The sequence below is a fragment of the Salmo salar genome, chromosome ssa06 (genome assembly GCF_905237065.1).
Source record: "Salmo salar chromosome ssa06, Ssal_v3.1, whole genome shotgun sequence".
In the NCBI taxonomy this organism is placed as follows: Eukaryota; Metazoa; Chordata; class Actinopteri; order Salmoniformes; family Salmonidae; genus Salmo; species Salmo salar.
This window is the reverse complement of record NC_059447.1, coordinates 4,161,666-4,178,885: the sequence shown is the minus strand read 5'-3', so window position 1 is coordinate 4,178,885 and position 17,220 is coordinate 4,161,666. Positions and strand designations below refer to the sequence as shown.

The window sequence follows — 17,220 nt, the reverse complement described above, 5'->3', positions numbered from 1 at the left end:
TATACAGTAGAGAGGCTATATACAGTAGAGAGGCTATATACAGTAGAGAGACTATATACAGTAGAGGCTATATACAGTAGAGAGGCTATATACAGTAGAGAGGCTATATACAGTAGAGAGGCTATATACAGTAGCAAGGCTATATACAGTAGAGAGGCTATATACAGTAGAGAGACTATATACAGTAGAGAGACTATATACAGACACCGGTTAGTCAGGCTGATTGGGGTAGTATGTACATGTAGATATGGTTAAAGTGACTATGCAAATATGATGAACAGAGAGCAGCAGTAGCGTAAAAGAGAGATTGGCGGGTGGTGGGTGGCGGGACTCAATGCAGATAGCCCGGTTAGCCAATGTGCCGGGGCACCGGTTAGTCGGGCTAATTGAGGTAGTATGTACATGAATGTATAGTTAAAGTGACTATGCATATATGATGAACAGAGAGTAGTAGCAGCGTAAAAAGAGGGGTGGGGGGGGGGGCACACAATGCAAATAGTCCGGGTAACCATTTGGTTACCTGTTCAGGAGTCTTATGGCTTGTGGGTAAAAACTGTTGAAGCCTTTTTGTCCTAGACTTGGCACTCCGGTACCACTTGCCAATTCCACTCTCCTAGGTCATGATTACACAGTGTTGATCCTGGTTATGATGTCCTCCTGAGGACAGAACTAGTTATAACACAGTGTTGATCCTGGTTATGATGTCCTCCTGAGGACAGAACTAGTTATAACACAGTGTTGATCCTGGTTATGATGTCCTCCTGAGGACAGAACTAGTTATAACACAGTGTTGATCCTGGTTATGATGTCCTCCTGAGGACAGAACTAGTTATAACACAGTGTTGATCCTGGTTATGATGTCCTCCTGAGGACAGAACTAGTTATAACACAGTGTTGATCCTGGTTATGATGTCCTCCTGAGGACAGAACTAGTTATAACACAGTGTTGATCCTGGTTATGATGTCCTCCTGAGGACAGAACTAGTTATAACACAGTGTTGATCCTGGTTATGATGTCCTCCTGAGGACAGAACTAGTTCTAGCACAGTGTTGATCCTGGTTATGATGTCCTCCTGAGGACAGAACTAGTTATAACACAGTGTTGATCCTGGTTATGATGTCCTCCTGAGGACAGAACTAGTTATAACACAGTGTTTATCCTGGTTATGATGTCCTCCTGAGGACAGAACTAGTTATAACACAGTGTTGATCCTGGTTATGATGTCCTCCTGAGGACAGAACTAGTTATAACACAGTGCTGATCCTGGTTATGATGTCCTCCTGAGGACAGAACTAGTTATAACACAGTGTTGATCCTGGTTATGATGTCCTCCTGAGGACAGAACTAGTTATAACACAGTGTTTATCCTGGTTATGATGTCCTCCTGAGGACAGAACTAGTTATAACACAGTGTTGATCCTGGTTATGATGTCCTCCTGAGGACAGAACTAGTTATAACACAGTGTTGATCCTGGTTATGATGTCCTCCTGAGGACAGAACTAGTTATAACACAGTGTTGATCCTGGTTATGATGTCCTCCTGAGGACAGAACTAGTTATAACACAGTGTTGATCCTGGTTATGATGTCCTCCTGAGGACAGAACTAGTTATAACACAGTGTTTATCCTGGTTATGATGTCCTCCTGAGGACAGAACTAGTTATAACACAGTGTTGATCCTGGTTATGATGTCCTCCTGAGGACAGAACTAGTTATAACACAGTGCTGATCCTGGTTATGATGTCCTCCTGAGGACAGAACTAGTTATAACACAGTGTTGATCCTGGTTATGATGTCCTCCTGAGGACAGAACTAGTTATAACACAGTGTTGATCCTGGTTATGATGTCCTCCTGGGGACAGAACTAGTTATAACACAGTGTTGATCCTGGTTATGATGTCCTGCTGAGGACAGAACTAGTTATAACACAGTGTTTATCCTGGTTATGATGTCCTGCTGAGGACAGAACTAGTTATAACACAGTGTTGATCCTGGTTATGATGTCCTCCTGAGGACAGAACTAGTTATAACACAGTGTTCATCCTGGTTATGATGTCCTCCTGAGGACAGAACTAGTTATAACACAGTGTTGATCCTGGTTATGATGTCCTCCTGAGGACAGAACTAGTTCTAGCACAGTGTTGATCCTGGTTATGATGTCCTCCTGAGGACAGAACTAGTTATAACACAGTGTTGATCCTGGTTATGATGTCCTCCTGAGGACAGAACTAGTTATAACACAGTGTTGATCCTGGTTATGATGTCCTCCTGAGGACAGAACTAGTTATAACACAGTGTTTATCCTGGTTATGATGTCCTCCTGAGGACAGAACTAGTTATAACACAGTGTTGATCCTGGTTATGATGTCCTCCTGAGGACAGAACTAGTTATAGCACAGTGTTTATCCTGGTTATGATGTCCTCCTGAGGACAGAACTAGTTATAGCACAGTGTTTATCCTGGTTATGATGTCCTCCTGAGGACAGAACTAGTTCTAGCACAGTGTTGATCCTGGTTATGATGTCCTCCTGAGGACAGAACTAGTTATAACACAGTGTTGATCCTGGTTATGATGTCCTCCTGAGGACAGAACTAGTTATAACACAGTGTTGATCCTGGTTATGATGTCCTGCTGAGGACAGAACTAGTTATAACACAGTGTTGATCCTGGTTATGATGTCCTGCTGAGGACAGAACTAGTTATAACACAGTGTTGATCCTGGTTATGATATCCTCCTGAGGACAGAACTAGTTATAACACAGTGTTGATCCTGGTTATGATGTCCTGCTGAGGACAGAACTAGTTATAACACAGTGTTGATCCTGGTTATGATGTCCTCCTGAGGACAGAACTAGTTATAACACAGTGTTGATCCTGGTTATGATATCCTCCTGAGGACAGAACTAGTTATAACACAGTGTTGATCCTGGTTATGATATCCTCCTGAGGACAGAACTAGTTATAACACAGTGCTGATCCTGGTTATGATGTCCTCCTGAGGACAGAACTAGTTATAACACAGTGTTGATCCTGGTTATGATGTCCTCCTGAGGACAGAACTAGTTATAACACAGTGTTTATCCTGGTTATGATGTCCTCCTGAGGACAGAACTAGTTATAACACAGTGTTGATCCTGGTTATGATGTCCTCCTGAGGACAGAACTAGTTCTAGCACAGTGTTGATCCTGGTTATGATGTCCTCCTGAGGACAGAACTAGTTATAACACAGTGTTGATCCTGGTTATGATATCCTCCTGAGGACAGAACTAGTTATAACACAGTGTTGATCCTGGTTATGATGTCCTCCTGAGGACAGAACTAGTTATAACACAGTGTTGATCCTGGTTATGATGTCCTCCTGAGGACAGAACTAGTTATAACACAGTGTTGATCCTGGTTATGATGTCCTCCTGAGGACAGAACTAGTTATAACACAGTGTTGATCCTGGTTATGATGTCCTCCTGAGGACAGAACTAGTTATAACACAGTGTTGATCCTGGTTATGATGTCCTGCTGAGGACAGAACTAGTTATAACACAGTGCTGATCCTGGTTATGATGTCCTCCTGAGGACAGAACTAGTTATAACACAGTGTTGATCCTGGTTATGATGTCCTCCTGAGGACAGAACTAGTTATAACACAGTGTTGATCCTGGTTATGATGTCCTCCTGAGGACAGAACTAGTTCTAGCACAGTGTTGATCCTGGTTATGATGTCCTCTTGAGGACAGAACTAGTTCTAGCACAGTGTTGATCCTGGTTATGATGTCCTCCTGAGGACAGAACTAGTTGTAGAGTATTTTTGTAATCTGTCATCTCCAGAAGGTGCTTCTTCTTCTCCTCCTACAGAACTGGTCCAACAGGTTCCATTCTCCTTTATGTAACAGAGAATGATCTTTAAATCACCTGCAGTATGAAGTGATGAAGTGATGAGTGCATTGAAGAGTAAGAGTTTTATATTTTTGATATTAGATCACCTGTTGGTTATACATATCGATCTATAGTAGTGTCTATTTCTACGTCCCTGAAGCTGGGTATTGGACTGGGGTTCTGATCAAGTCTAAACAATGGTGGGATCTTATTCAGACAGGTTGATTTATCACATACCAGAATTGGGTTCAAATGCTTTTCAAAATACTTGAAACACTTTCAGCGTTTGCTTTCGTCTGCCCGGGGTGCCAGATGAACAGGGTTGGGTCTTTTGTGACGGTTTCATATTCTATTGGATCCATTGCGCCAGGCAAGCTCAATCAAGCCCAGAAAGAGGATATGAAAGGCTTTGAACCCAGGGCTGGTATGTGATAAATCAGCTTGTCTGAATAAGATCTCACTGTTGTATGGACCCAGTATCCAGCTTCAGGCACATAGAAATAGACAGTACTAGAAATTCATAGATATGATATATATAGCATTAGTAGACAGGTGTTCTAATAACAGAAATGTACAACTGTTTGCATATGTGACCTTTCAAGGTATTCATAGTTTGATTAAATCATATGTTACGGTTTCCATGCCCCGGCTTGACATTTTAATTAAATAATAAATTATAGTCCTTGCCATATCTATTCAAAAGTCAGTGTGATTGCATTGCACACTGTGCAAAGAGTCTGGGTGTTTTCAACCACTGACAAACTGTTGGATTCTTGTGAAACTGGCATTGGTTCCAACTGGGGCAAAATGATATGACGTCCCTGGTTCCAACTGGGGCAAAATGATATGATGTCCCTGGTTCCAACTGGGGCTAAATGATATGATGTCCCTGGATCCAACTGGGGCTAAATGATATGATGTCCCTGGTTCCAACTGGGGCTAAATGATATGACGTCCCTGGTTCCAACTGGGGCTAAATGATATGATGTCCCTGGTTCCAACTGGGGCTAAATGATATGACGTCCCTGGTTCCAACTGGGGCAAAATGATATGATGTCCCTGGTTCCAACTGGGGCTAAATGATATGATGTCCCTGGATCCAACTGGGGCTAAATGATATGATGTCCCTGGATCCAACTGGGGCTAAATGATATGACGTCCCTGGATCCAACTGGGGCAAAATGATATGATGTCCCTGGTTCCAACTGGGGCTAAATGATATGATGTCCCTGGATCCAACTGGGGCTAAATGATATGATGTCCCTGGATCCAACTGGGGCTAAATGATATGATGTCCCTGGTTCCAACTGGGGAAAAATGATATGATGTCCCTGGATCCAACTGGGGCAAAATGATATGATGTCCCTGGTTCCAACTGGGGCAAAATGATATGATGTCCCTGGTTCCAACTGGGGCTAAATGATATGATGTCCCTGGATCCAACTGGGGCTAAATGATATGATGTCCCTGGTTCCAACTGGGGCAAAATGATATGATGTCCCTGGATCCAACTGGGGCTAAATGATATGATGTCCCTGGATCCAACTGGGGCTAAATGATATGACGTCCCTGGATCCAACTGGGGCTAAATGATATGATGTCCCTGGTTCCAACTGGGGAAAAATGATATGATGTCCCTGGATCCAACTGGGTCAAAATGATATGATGTCCCTGGTTCCAACTGGGGCTAAATGATATGATGTCCCTGGATCCAACTGGGGCTAAATGATATGATGTCCCTGGATCCAACTGGGGCTAAATAATATGATGTCCCTGGTTCCAACTGGTCCTAAATGATATGATGTCCACAGTTTTTGTAAACTTTTACTTCTGTTGAGCTGATTATTTGACAATGTGATGTTTGGTGCAGAAAGTTGTTCTGTGTCTTGTCTTGTTTCCTGATTGTCAAGAAGGCTAGGAGGTTATACAAATAGATGTTTACAGTCTATAGGGGGAGGGATGGAGGAGTGGGGAGGGATGGGAGGTGGATGGAGGAGTGGGGGTGGATGGAGGAGGGGTGGAGAATGGAGGAGGGATGGAGAATGGAGGAGGGATGGAGGAGTGGTCAAATGTTACTGGTCACATACACATCTTTAGCAGATGTTATTGCGGGTGTAGCGAAATGCTTGAGCTTCTATCTCCAACAGTGCAGTAATATCTAACAAGTATTATAAACTGGGTGGTTCGAGCCCTGAATGCTGATTGGCTGACAGCTGTGGTATATCAGACCGTATACCACGGGTATGAGAAAACATGTATTTTTACTACTCTAATTACATTGGTAACCAGTTTATAATAGCAAAATGGCACCTCGGGCGTTTGTGCTATATGGCAAATATACCACAGCTAAGGTCTGTATCCAGGCACTCCTCGTTGCATCGTGCGTAAGAACAGCCCTTAGCAGTGGTATATTTGCCATATACCACACCCCCTTGGGCATTATTGCTAAAATATATAACAATTTCACAACATATACCCAATACACACAAATCTAAGTAAAGGAATGTAATTAACAATATATACATATACGGACGAGCAATGTCAGAGCGGCATGGGCTACGATACAGTAGAATAATATAGAATACAGTATATACATATGAGATGAGTAATGCAAGATATGTAAACATTATCAAAGTGACTAGTGTTCAATTTCTTAAAGTGGCCAGTGATTTGTAGTCTATAGGTGTGGCCAGTGATTTCTAGTCTATGTCTATAGGAGTGGCCAGTGATTTCTAGTCTATGTCTATAGGAGTGGCCAGTGATTTCTAGTCTATGTCTATAGGAGTGGCCAGTTTGTATTAAAGGGATGGATGGCCTGGGGGAGGTGGACCTCTGGTCTACAGTTTGTATTAGAAGGATGGATGGCCTGGGGGAGGTGGATCTCTGGTCTACAGTTTGTATTAAAGGATGGATGACCTGGGGGAGGTGGACCTCTGGTCTACAGTTTGTATTAGGATGGATGGCCTGGGGGAGGTGGACCTCTGGTCTACAGTTTGTATTAGAAGGATGGATGGTCTGGGGGAGGTGGACCTCTGGTCTACAGTTTGTATTAGGGGATGGATGGCCTGGGGGAGGTGGACCTCTGGTCTACAGTTTGTATTAGAGGATGGATGGCCTGGGGGAGGTGGACCTCTGGTCTACAGTTTGTATTAGGATGGATGGCCTGGGGGAGGTGGACCTCTGGTCTACAGTTTGTATTGAGGATGGATGGCCTGGGGGAGGTGGACCTCTGGTCTACAGTTTGTATTAGGATGGATGGCCTGGGGGAGGTGGACCTCTGGTCTACAGTTTGTATTAGAAGGATGGATGGCCTGGGGGAGGTGGACCTCTGGTCTACAGTTTGTATTAGGATGGATGGCCTGGGGGAGGTGGAACTCTGGTCTACAGTTTGTATTAGAAGGATGGATGGCCTGGGGGAGGTGGACCTCTGGTCTACAGTTTGTATTAGAAGGATGGATGGCCTGGGGGAGGTGGACCTCTGGTCTACAGTTTGTATTAGGATGGATGACCTGGGGGAGGTGGACCTCTGGTCTACAGTTTGTATTAGGATGGATGGCCTGGGGGAGGTGGACCTCTGGTCTACAGTTTGTATTAGGATGGATGGTCTGGGGGAGGTGGACCTCTGGTCTACAGTTTGTATTAGAAGGATGGATGGTCTGGGGGAGGTGGACCTCTGGTCTACAGTTTGTATTAGAAGGATGGATGGCCTGGGGGAGGTGGACCTCTGGTCTACAGTTTGTATTAGGATGGATGGTCTGGGGGAGGTGGACCTCTGGTCTACAGTTTGTATTAGAAGGATGGATGGTCTGGGGGAGGTGGACCTCTGGTCTACAGTTTGTATTAGGATGGATGGCCTGGGGGAGGTGGATCTCTGGTCTACAGTTTGTATTAGAAGGATGGATGGCCTGGGGGAGGTGGACCTCTGGTCTACAGTTTGTATTAGGATGGATGGTCTGGGGGAGGTGGACCTCTGGTCTACAGTTTGTATTAGAAGGATGGATGGTCTGGGGGAGGTGGACCTCTGGTCTACAGTTTGTATTAGAAGGATGGATGGCCTGGGGGAGGTGGACCTCTGGTCTACAGTTTGTATTGAAGGATGGATGGCCTGGGGGAGGTGGACCTCTGGTCTACAGTTTGTATTAGGATGGATGGTCTGGGGGAGGTGGACCTCTGGTCTACAGTTTGTATTAGGATGGATGGCCTGGGGGAGGTGGACCTCTGGTCTACAGTTTGTATTAGAAGGATGGATGGCCTGGGGGAGGTGGACCTCTGGTCTACAGTTTGTATTAGGATGGATGGCCTGGGGGAGGTGGACCTCTGGTCTACAGTTTGTATTAGAAGGATGGATGGCCTGGGGGAGGTGGACCTCTGGTCTACAGTTTGTATTAGGAAGGATGGATGGTCTGGGGGAGGTGGACCTCTGGTCTACAGTTTGTATTAGGATGGATGGCCTGGGGGAGGTGGACCTCTGGTCTACAGTTTGTATTAGGATGGATGGTCTGGGGGAGGTGGACCTCTGGTCTACAGTTTGTATTAGAAGGATGGATGGCCTGGGGGAGGTGGACCTCTGGTCTACAGTTTGTATTAGGATGGATGGTCTGGGGGAGGTGGACCTCTGGTCTACAGTTTGTATTAGAAGGATGGATGGTCTGGGGGAGGTGGACCTCTGGTCTACAGTTTGTATTAGGATGGATGGCCTGGGGGAGGTGGACCTCTGGTCTACAGTTTGTATTAGGATGGATGGCCTGGGGGAGGTGGACCTCTGGTCTACAGTTTGTATTAGGATGGATGGCCTGGGGGAGGTGGACCTCTGGTCTACAGTTTGTATTAGGATGGATGGATGGTCTGGGGGAGGTGGACCTCTGGTCTACAGTTTGTATTGAGGATGGATGGCCTGGGGGAGGTGGACCTCTGGTCTACAGTTTGTATTAGGATGGATGGTCTGGGGGAGGTGGACCTCTGGTCTACAGTTTGTATTAGAAGGATGGATGGCCTGGGGGAGGTGGACCTCTGGTCTACAGTTTGTATTAGAAGGATGGATGGCCTGGGGGAGGTGGACCTCTGGTCTACAGTTTGTATTAGAAGGATGGATGGTCTGGGGGAGGTGGACCTCTGGTCTACAGTTTGTATTAGAAGGATGGATGGCCTGGGGGAGGTGGACCTCTGGTCTACAGTTTGTATTAGGATGGATGGATGGTCTGGGGGAGGTGGACCTCTGGTCTACAGTTTGTATTAGGATGGATGGTCTGGGGGAGGTGGACCTCTGGTCTACAGTTTGTATTAGGATGGATGGATGGTCTGGGGGAGGTGGACCTCTGGTCTACAGTTTGTATTAGGATGGATGGCCTGGGGGAGGTGGACCTCTGGTCTACAGTTTGTATTAGAAGGATGGATGGTCTGGGGGAGGTGGACCTCTGGTCTACAGTTTGTATTAGGATGGATGGCCTGGGGGAGGTGGACCTCTGGTCTACAGTTTGTATTAGGATGGATGGTCTGGGGGAGGTGGACCTCTGGTCTACAGTTTGTATTAGGATGGATGGTCTGGGGGAGGTGGACCTCTGGTCTACAGTTTGTATTAGAAGGATGGATGGCCTGGGGGAGGTGGACCTCTGGTCTACAGTTTGTATTAGGATGGATGGTCTGGGGGAGGTGGACCTCTGGTCTACAGTTTGTATTAGGATGGATGGTCTGGGGGAGGTGGACCTCTGGTCTACAGTTTGTATTAGAAGGATGGATGGCCTGGGGGAGGTGGACCTCTGGTCTACAGTTTGTATTAGGATGGATGGCCTGGGGGAGGTGGACCTCTGGTCTACAGTTTGTATTAGAAGGATGGATGGTCTGGGGGAGGTGGACCTCTGGTCTACAGTTTGTATTAGAAGGATGGATGGCCTGGGGGAGGTGGACCTCTGGTCTACAGTTTGTATTAGGATGGATGGCCTGGGGGAGGTGGACCTCTGGTCTACAGTTTGTATTAGAAGGATGGATGGCCTGGGGGAGGTGGACCTCTGGTCTACAGTTTGTATTAGGATGGATGGCCTGGGGGAGGTGGACCTCTGGTCTACAGTTTGTATTAGGATGGATGGTCTGGGGGAGGTGGACCTCTGGTCTACAGTTTGTATTGAGGATGGATGGCCTGGGGGAGGTGGACCTCTGGTCTACAGTTTGTATTAGAAGGATGGATGGCCTGGGGGAGGTGGACCTCTGGTCTACAGTTTGTATTAGGATGGATGGCCTGGGGGAGGTGGACCTCTGGTCTACAGTTTGTATTAGAAGGATGGATGGTCTGGGGGAGGTGGACCTCTGGTCTACAGTTTGTATTAGGATGGATGGCCTGGGGGAGGTGGACCTCTGGTCTACAGTTTGTATTAGGATGGATGGCCTGGGGGAGGTGGACCTCTGGTCTACAGTTTGTATTAGGATGGATGGCCTGGGGGAGGTGGACCTCTGGTCTACAGTTTGTATTAGAAGGATGGATGGCCTGGGGGAGGTGGACCTCTGGTCTACAGTTTGTATTAGGATGGATGGTCTGGGGGAGGTGGACCTCTGGTCTACAGTTTGTATTAGGATGGATGGCCTGGGGGAGGTGGACCTCTGGTCTACAGTTTGTATTAGGATGGATGGTCTGGGGGAGGTGGACCTCTGGTCTACAGTTTGTATTAGAAGGATGGATGGCCTGGGGGAGGTGGACCTCTGGTCTACAGTTTGTATTAGAAGGATGGATGGCCTGGGGGAGGTGGACCTCTGGTCTACAGTTTGTATTAGGATGGATGGTCTGGGGGAGGTGGACCTCTGGTCTACAGTTTGTATTAGGATGGATGGCCTGGGGGAGGTGGACCTCTGGTCTACAGTTTGTATTAGAAGGATGGATGGTCTGGGGGAGGTGGACCTCTGGTCTACAGTTTGTATTAAAGGGATGGATGACCTGGGGGAGGTGGACCTCTGGTCTACAGTTTGTATTAGAAGGATGGATGGTCTGGGGGAGGTGGACCTCTGGTCTACAGTTTGTATTAGGATGGATGGCCTGGGGGAGGTGGACCTCTGGTCTACAGTTTGTATTAGAAGGATGGATGGCCTGGGGGAGGTGGACCTCTGGTCTACAGTTTGTATTAGGATGGATGGCCTGGGGGAGGTGGACCTCTGGTCTACAGTTTGTATTAGAAGGATGGATGGTCTGGGGGAGGTGGACCTCTGGTCTACAGTTTGTATTAGGATGGATGGCCTGGGGGAGGTGGACCTCTGGTCTACAGTTTGTATTAGGATGGATGGTCTGGGGGAGGTGGACCTCTGGTCTACAGTTTGTATTAGGATGGATGGATGGTCTGGGGGAGGTGGACCTCTGGTCTACAGTTTGTATTAGGATGGATGGTCTGGGGGAGGTGGACCTCTGGTCTACAGTTTGTATTAGGATGGATGGTCTGGGGGAGGTGGACCTCTGGTCTACAGTTTGTATTAGGATGGATGGCCTGGGGGAGGTGGACCCCTGGTCTACAGTTTGTATTAGAAGGATGGATGGTCTGGGGGAGGTGGACCTCTGGTCTACAGTTTGTATTAGAAGGATGGATGGTCTGGGGGAGGTGGACCTCTGGTCTACAGTTTGTATTAGGATGGATGGTCTGGGGGAGGTGGACCTCTGGTCTACAGTTTGTATTAGGATGGATGGTCTGGGGGAGGTGGACCTCTGGTCTACAGTTTGTATTAAAGGGATGGATGGCCTGGGGGAGGTGGATCTCTGGTCTACAGTTTGTATTAGGATGGATGGCCTGGGGGAGGTGGACCCCTGGTCTACAGTTTGTATTAGAAGGATGGATGGTCTGGGGGAGGTGGACCTCTGGTCTACAGTTTGTATTAGAAGGATGGATGGCCTGGGGGAGGTGGACCTCTGGTCTACAGTTTGTATTAGGATGGATGGCCTGGGGGAGGTGGACCTCTGGTCTACAGTTTGTATTAGAAGGATGGATGGCCTGGGGGAGGTGGACCTCTGGTCTACAGTTTGTATTAGGATGGATGGTCTGGGGGAGGTGGACCTCTGGTCTACAGTTTGTATTAGGATGGATGGCCTGGGGGAGGTGGACCTCTGGTCTACAGTTTGTATTAGGATGGATGGCCTGGGGGAGGTGGACCTCTGGTCTACAGTTTGTATTAGAAGGATGGATGGCCTGGGGGAGGTGGACCTCTGGTCTACAGTTTGTATTAGGATGGATGGCCTGGGGGAGGTGGACCTCTGGTCTACAGTTTGTATTAGAAGGATGGATGGCCTGGGGGAGGTGGACCTCTGGTCTACAGTTTGTATTAGAAGGATGGATGGCCTGGGGGAGGTGGACCTCTGGTCTACAGTTTGTATTAGAAGGATGGATGGCCTGGGGGAGGTGGACCTCTGGTCTACAGTTTGTATTAGGATGGATGGCCTGGGGGAGGTGGACCTCTGGTCTACAGTTTGTATTAGGATGGATGGCCTGGGGGAGGTGGATCTCTGGTCTACAGTTTGTATTAGAAGGATGGATGGCCTGGGGGAGGTGGACCTCTGGTCTACAGTTTGTATTAGGATGGATGGTCTGGGGGAGGTGGACCTCTGGTCTACAGTTTGTATTAGGATGGATGGCCTGGGGGAGGTGGACCTCTGGTCTACAGTTTGTATTAGGATGGATGGCCTGGGGGAGGTGGACCTCTGGTCTACAGTTTGTATTAGAAGGATGGATGGCCTGGGGGAGGTGGACCTCTGGTCTACAGTTTGTATTAGAAGGATGGATGGCCTGGGGGAGGTGGACCTCTGGTCTACAGTTTGTATTAGAAGGATGGATGGTCTGGGGGAGGTGGACCCCTGGTCTACAGTTTGTATTAGGATGGATGGTCTGGGGGAGGTGGACCTCTGGTCTACAGTTTGTATTAGAAGGATGGATGGTCTGGGGGAGGTGGACCTCTGGTCTACAGTTTGTATTAGAAGGATGGATGGTCTGGGGGAGGTGGACCTCTGGTCTACAGTTTGTATTAGGATGGATGGCCTGGGGGAGGTGGACCTCTGGTCTACAGTTTGTATTAGAAGGATGCTAACAAACATTGCTCCAATATGCTAAACATCTTATATTTTATTTATTTTTATTGAACCTTTATTTAACCAGATTGATTTGTGTTGGACACACATCTCTCCGAATAAGGAGTAAAGTATTTCCAAGGAGAGGGAGAGAGAGACAAATTGTAACCAGAAGGTAAGTATGAGTCATTGAGGGTATGGAGGGAGGGATGAGATCCAGATTAACTTCCCAGCAACCAAGGCCCAGATCAGATGAATCCTTCCTAGACCCCAACTCTTTCAAATATGAACTTCCCAACAACCAAGTCCCAGATCAGATGAATCCTTCCTAGACTCCATCTCCTTGAAATATGAACTTCCCAACAACAAAGGCCCAGATCAGATCCTTTAGGGTCCCTAGGCCCCCCAGTATTAATGAAGAGATCTGTGAAGGAGTAGGAGATAAGGGAAGGTACTAGGAACCTAAATGGAACTGGGCCCATGTGTCCATTCTGTCTCATGTGTCTAGGGTTCAGAAAGCTGAAACGTTCACAGCGTTACAGAATACAGCTAGATTCACACTACATAGATAATCACTGTTCACTAGCCTCCAGCTGATAGGAGTACTAGAGCAGACATGTGTCTCCTATCTGCAAAGCTCTGATGAGATCACCAATAACCCTGATCTGACTCAATCACGACCTATTGAACACCCTTAAGACCACCAATCACCCTGATCTGACTCAATCACGACCTATTGAACACCCTTAAGATCACCAATCACCCTGATCTGACTCAATCACGACCTATTGAACACCCTTAAGACCACCAATCACTGCCCCCAGGAAGTTGTGATGTGTTGACCCACATTAAATCACTGCCCCCAGGAAGTTGTGATGTGTTGACCCACATGAAATAACTGATGCAGTGTAGAGTCCACACTCAAAAGAAGAGAGTTGCTTTATGGTTAGGTTAGGTTGCTTTATGGTTAGGTTAGGTTGCTTTATGGTTAGGTTAGGTTAGGTTGCTTTATGGTTAGGTTAGGTTGCTTTATGGTTAGGTTAGGTTGCTTTATGGTTAGGTTAGGTTGCTTTATGGTTAGGTTAGGTTGCTTTATGGTTAGGCTGATACAGTTAGACAGTTGGCAACCAACATGTAATATATCACTCTTAACATCCAATATAAATAATCACTCTACGTTTAATACAGCTTTACTATGGCAACATGGGACACATAAATATGGTTGCAAAATTCTGATAACCAGGGAATTTATTGAACGTTTTCTAGAAATCCTGGTTGGAGGACTCCGGATTCCCTCCTGATTCCATAAATCCCACAACCAGCATTTCGGGAAAATCAGGGAATATATTCAGAATTTCAGGAATTTTGCAACCCTACCCATAAATTACCCACGCCCACACACACGCACGCAAGCATGCACATACACACGCACGCACACACACGCCCACACACACACACAATGTGCGTGGTTTTCATTATTCCAACATTGTGTCTGACTCATATGTTGAAACATAAAAGCCTCATTCACTAACTAGAAACAGTTTTAAGCAGCTTGCTAGGTCTTTCCTTCGACATCAGACAAGATACATTCCCTTCTATACTGAAGTCAATGATGAGCCACCCATTAAGTCTTTGTCCCAAATGGCTCCCTATTCCCAAAGGGCTCTGGTCAAAAGTAGTGCACTAATTAGGGAATAGGGTGCCCATTTGGGACGCAGAAATCCCGGAGCCATACATTACATAGATAACCATTGGAAACAGATTAGCTTGCTAACCTCTCATGTTCCAAGCCAAAGGAGTGTTGTTATTACTAGGTGGCCCTGACTCTATCCTCCCCTCCTCCTCCTCCTACTCTCACTTGAAGAGTGACAACCTGCATGCTCTGTGCTCTCTCTGTTCAGAGACACTGACTACAACCCAAATTAAACCCTATATAGTGCACTACTTTTGACCAGGGCCCATAGGGCTCTGTTCCCTATATAGAGCACTACTTTTGACCAGGGCCCATAGGGCTCTGTTCCCTATATAGAGCACTACTTTAGACCAGGGCCCATAGGGGTATAGTGTGGGATGCAGCCACTGACTGCCCCAAAAGAAGATCCCATATAGCAAGTTCCTGAAGTGAGAGTGAAAAGTGACAGTTGAAAATGTAGATACATATTTAGAGATTTTTTTGGGGGGGCAGCTCGTCACTAATTACACTATTCACAGGTAAATGGTTAAACACCTCACTGTATAATTATATAGGGATTTATATTGTTTATAAGAACAAAGACACGATTGGGTTCAATTTCCTTTTTTGCCGATACAGTAGCCTGATATTTTACTATACTTCGGCAAAAGTGAGGTTAATACTTTCGTTTAGTGAAAATTAGTTGAACAGGGCTGGGTTGAAGTCCATCACCATGTATTCTCTCACTCTACCCAGAAAGCCAAAGTTATCAAACCAGTTACTGCCACTAACATACAGCCACACCCTCTGGTCAACTTAAAAGGACATTCAGTGTATAAACTAACAATATCATTAAAAATAATTTTCCAGAGTTGTATAAACTTTGGAATATGACTTAACCCCCATGCAACGTGGCTTAATTTATTCTATGACATAGTACTACAATGTCCCAGAATTGTCGTCAAATTAAAAATATGCATTATCATAAACGATCATAAACAGAATCCTGAAGCATACTGACAATGTTGTCAACTTGTCAAACGTCCAACTTTACGTTATCTTTCCGAATGCGACATTAAAATAAACTTGCACAGTGATTAAAGTTACAACTCGCTATCAATAACCACCAAGATAACTTTCAACATAGAAACAAATACTCACTTTTTCGTTTGCGTGATGGTCACGCTATTCTTGGAGGGTTTTTTCTTGAACATTCTGTCAGCGGGACGACTCGGATTCTTCTCCCGTAAACACCTGTCTCTTCTTGTGCTTCTCTCTGTGAAGATATCCCGTGGGGAGAGGTGAGGCTTCTTGCTGAGTTCTCTGGTATGTTCTCTCTCCTCGGACAGGTAGGAATGCCCCAGGACGCTCCACACACACAAATGGGAACGTCAAACGATGAGATTCAGCGACGCCCACTAGCTAATTCCTCCCAGCAGTCAGTCAACACAGGACAAGTGAACTGCAGTAAAGGAAGGGGGGTTTGGTTTCTCCCTGTATGTGCTGCATACCTGTCACCTATGAACGCCTGGGCGCGGCTGCTTTTCTGCTTTTCCATACAGGTTACAGGTGGATACCGCACCTATTAGGCATGGACATTGCTACTATGTTATCAACATATTGCCATTTGCTCAGATGAAAATGAAAATACCAGTGTTTGAGAGAGCAGTCAAAGCAATGTTCAAAAGCAAATCTATGACATTGTTATTACAGGTCAGGCTGTAATACATTAATATGTTGGTTACAGGTCAGGCTGTAATACATTAATATGTTGGTTACAGGTCAGGCTGTAATACATTAATATGTTGGTTACAGGTCAGGCTGTAATACATTGATATGTTGGTTACAGGTCAGGCTGGTATACATTAATATGTTGGTTACAGGTCAGGCTGTAATACATTGATATGTTGGTTACAGGTCAGGCTGTAATACATTAATATGTTGGTTACAGGTCATGCTGTAATACGTTGACACATGTTGGTTACAGGTCAGGCTGTAATACATTAATATGTTGGTTATAGGTCAGGCTGGTATACATTGATATATTGGTTACAGGTCAGGCTGTAATACATTGATATATTGGTTACAGGTCAGGCTGTAATACATTGATATGTTGGTTACAGGTCAGGCTGTAATACATTAATATGTTGGTTACAGGTCAGGCTGTAATACATTGATATGTTGTTTACAGGTCAGGCTGTAATATGTTGACACATGTTGGTTACAGGTCAGGCTGTAATATGTTGACACATGTTGGTTACAGGTCAGGCTGTAATATGTTGACACATGTTGGTTACAGGTCAGGCTGTAATATGTTAACACATGTTGGTTACAGGTCAGGCTGTAATACATTGATATGTTGGTTACAGGTCAGGCTGTAATATGTTGACACATGTTGGTTACAGGTCAGGCTGTAATATGTTGACACATGTTGGTTACAGGTCAGGCTGTAATATGTTGACACATGTTGGTTACAGGTCAGGCTGTAATACATTGATATGTTGGTTACAGGTCAGGCTGTAATATGTTGACACATGTTGGTTACAGGTCAGGCTGTAATACATTGATATGTTGGTTACAGGTCAGGCTGTAATATGTTGACACATGTTGGTTACAGGTCAGGCTGTAATATGTTGACACATGTTG

At 46.0% G+C, this 17,220-nt stretch overlaps 1 protein-coding gene across 1 annotated transcript in view; it reads right to left on the bottom strand.

The window, feature by feature from the left end:
* LOC106606188 (periplakin) overlaps positions 1-16,020 on the bottom strand; it is a 48,257-nt gene extending 32,237 nt beyond the window's left edge. Inside the window, exon 1 of the mRNA XM_045719570.1 lies at positions 15,736-16,020. Coding sequence (XP_045575526.1) covers positions 15,736-15,788 — 53 coding nt within the window. The 5' untranslated portion in view covers positions 15,789-16,020. The remainder of the gene's footprint in view (positions 1-15,735) is intronic.
* Positions 16,021-17,220: the final 1,200 nt, after the last annotated feature.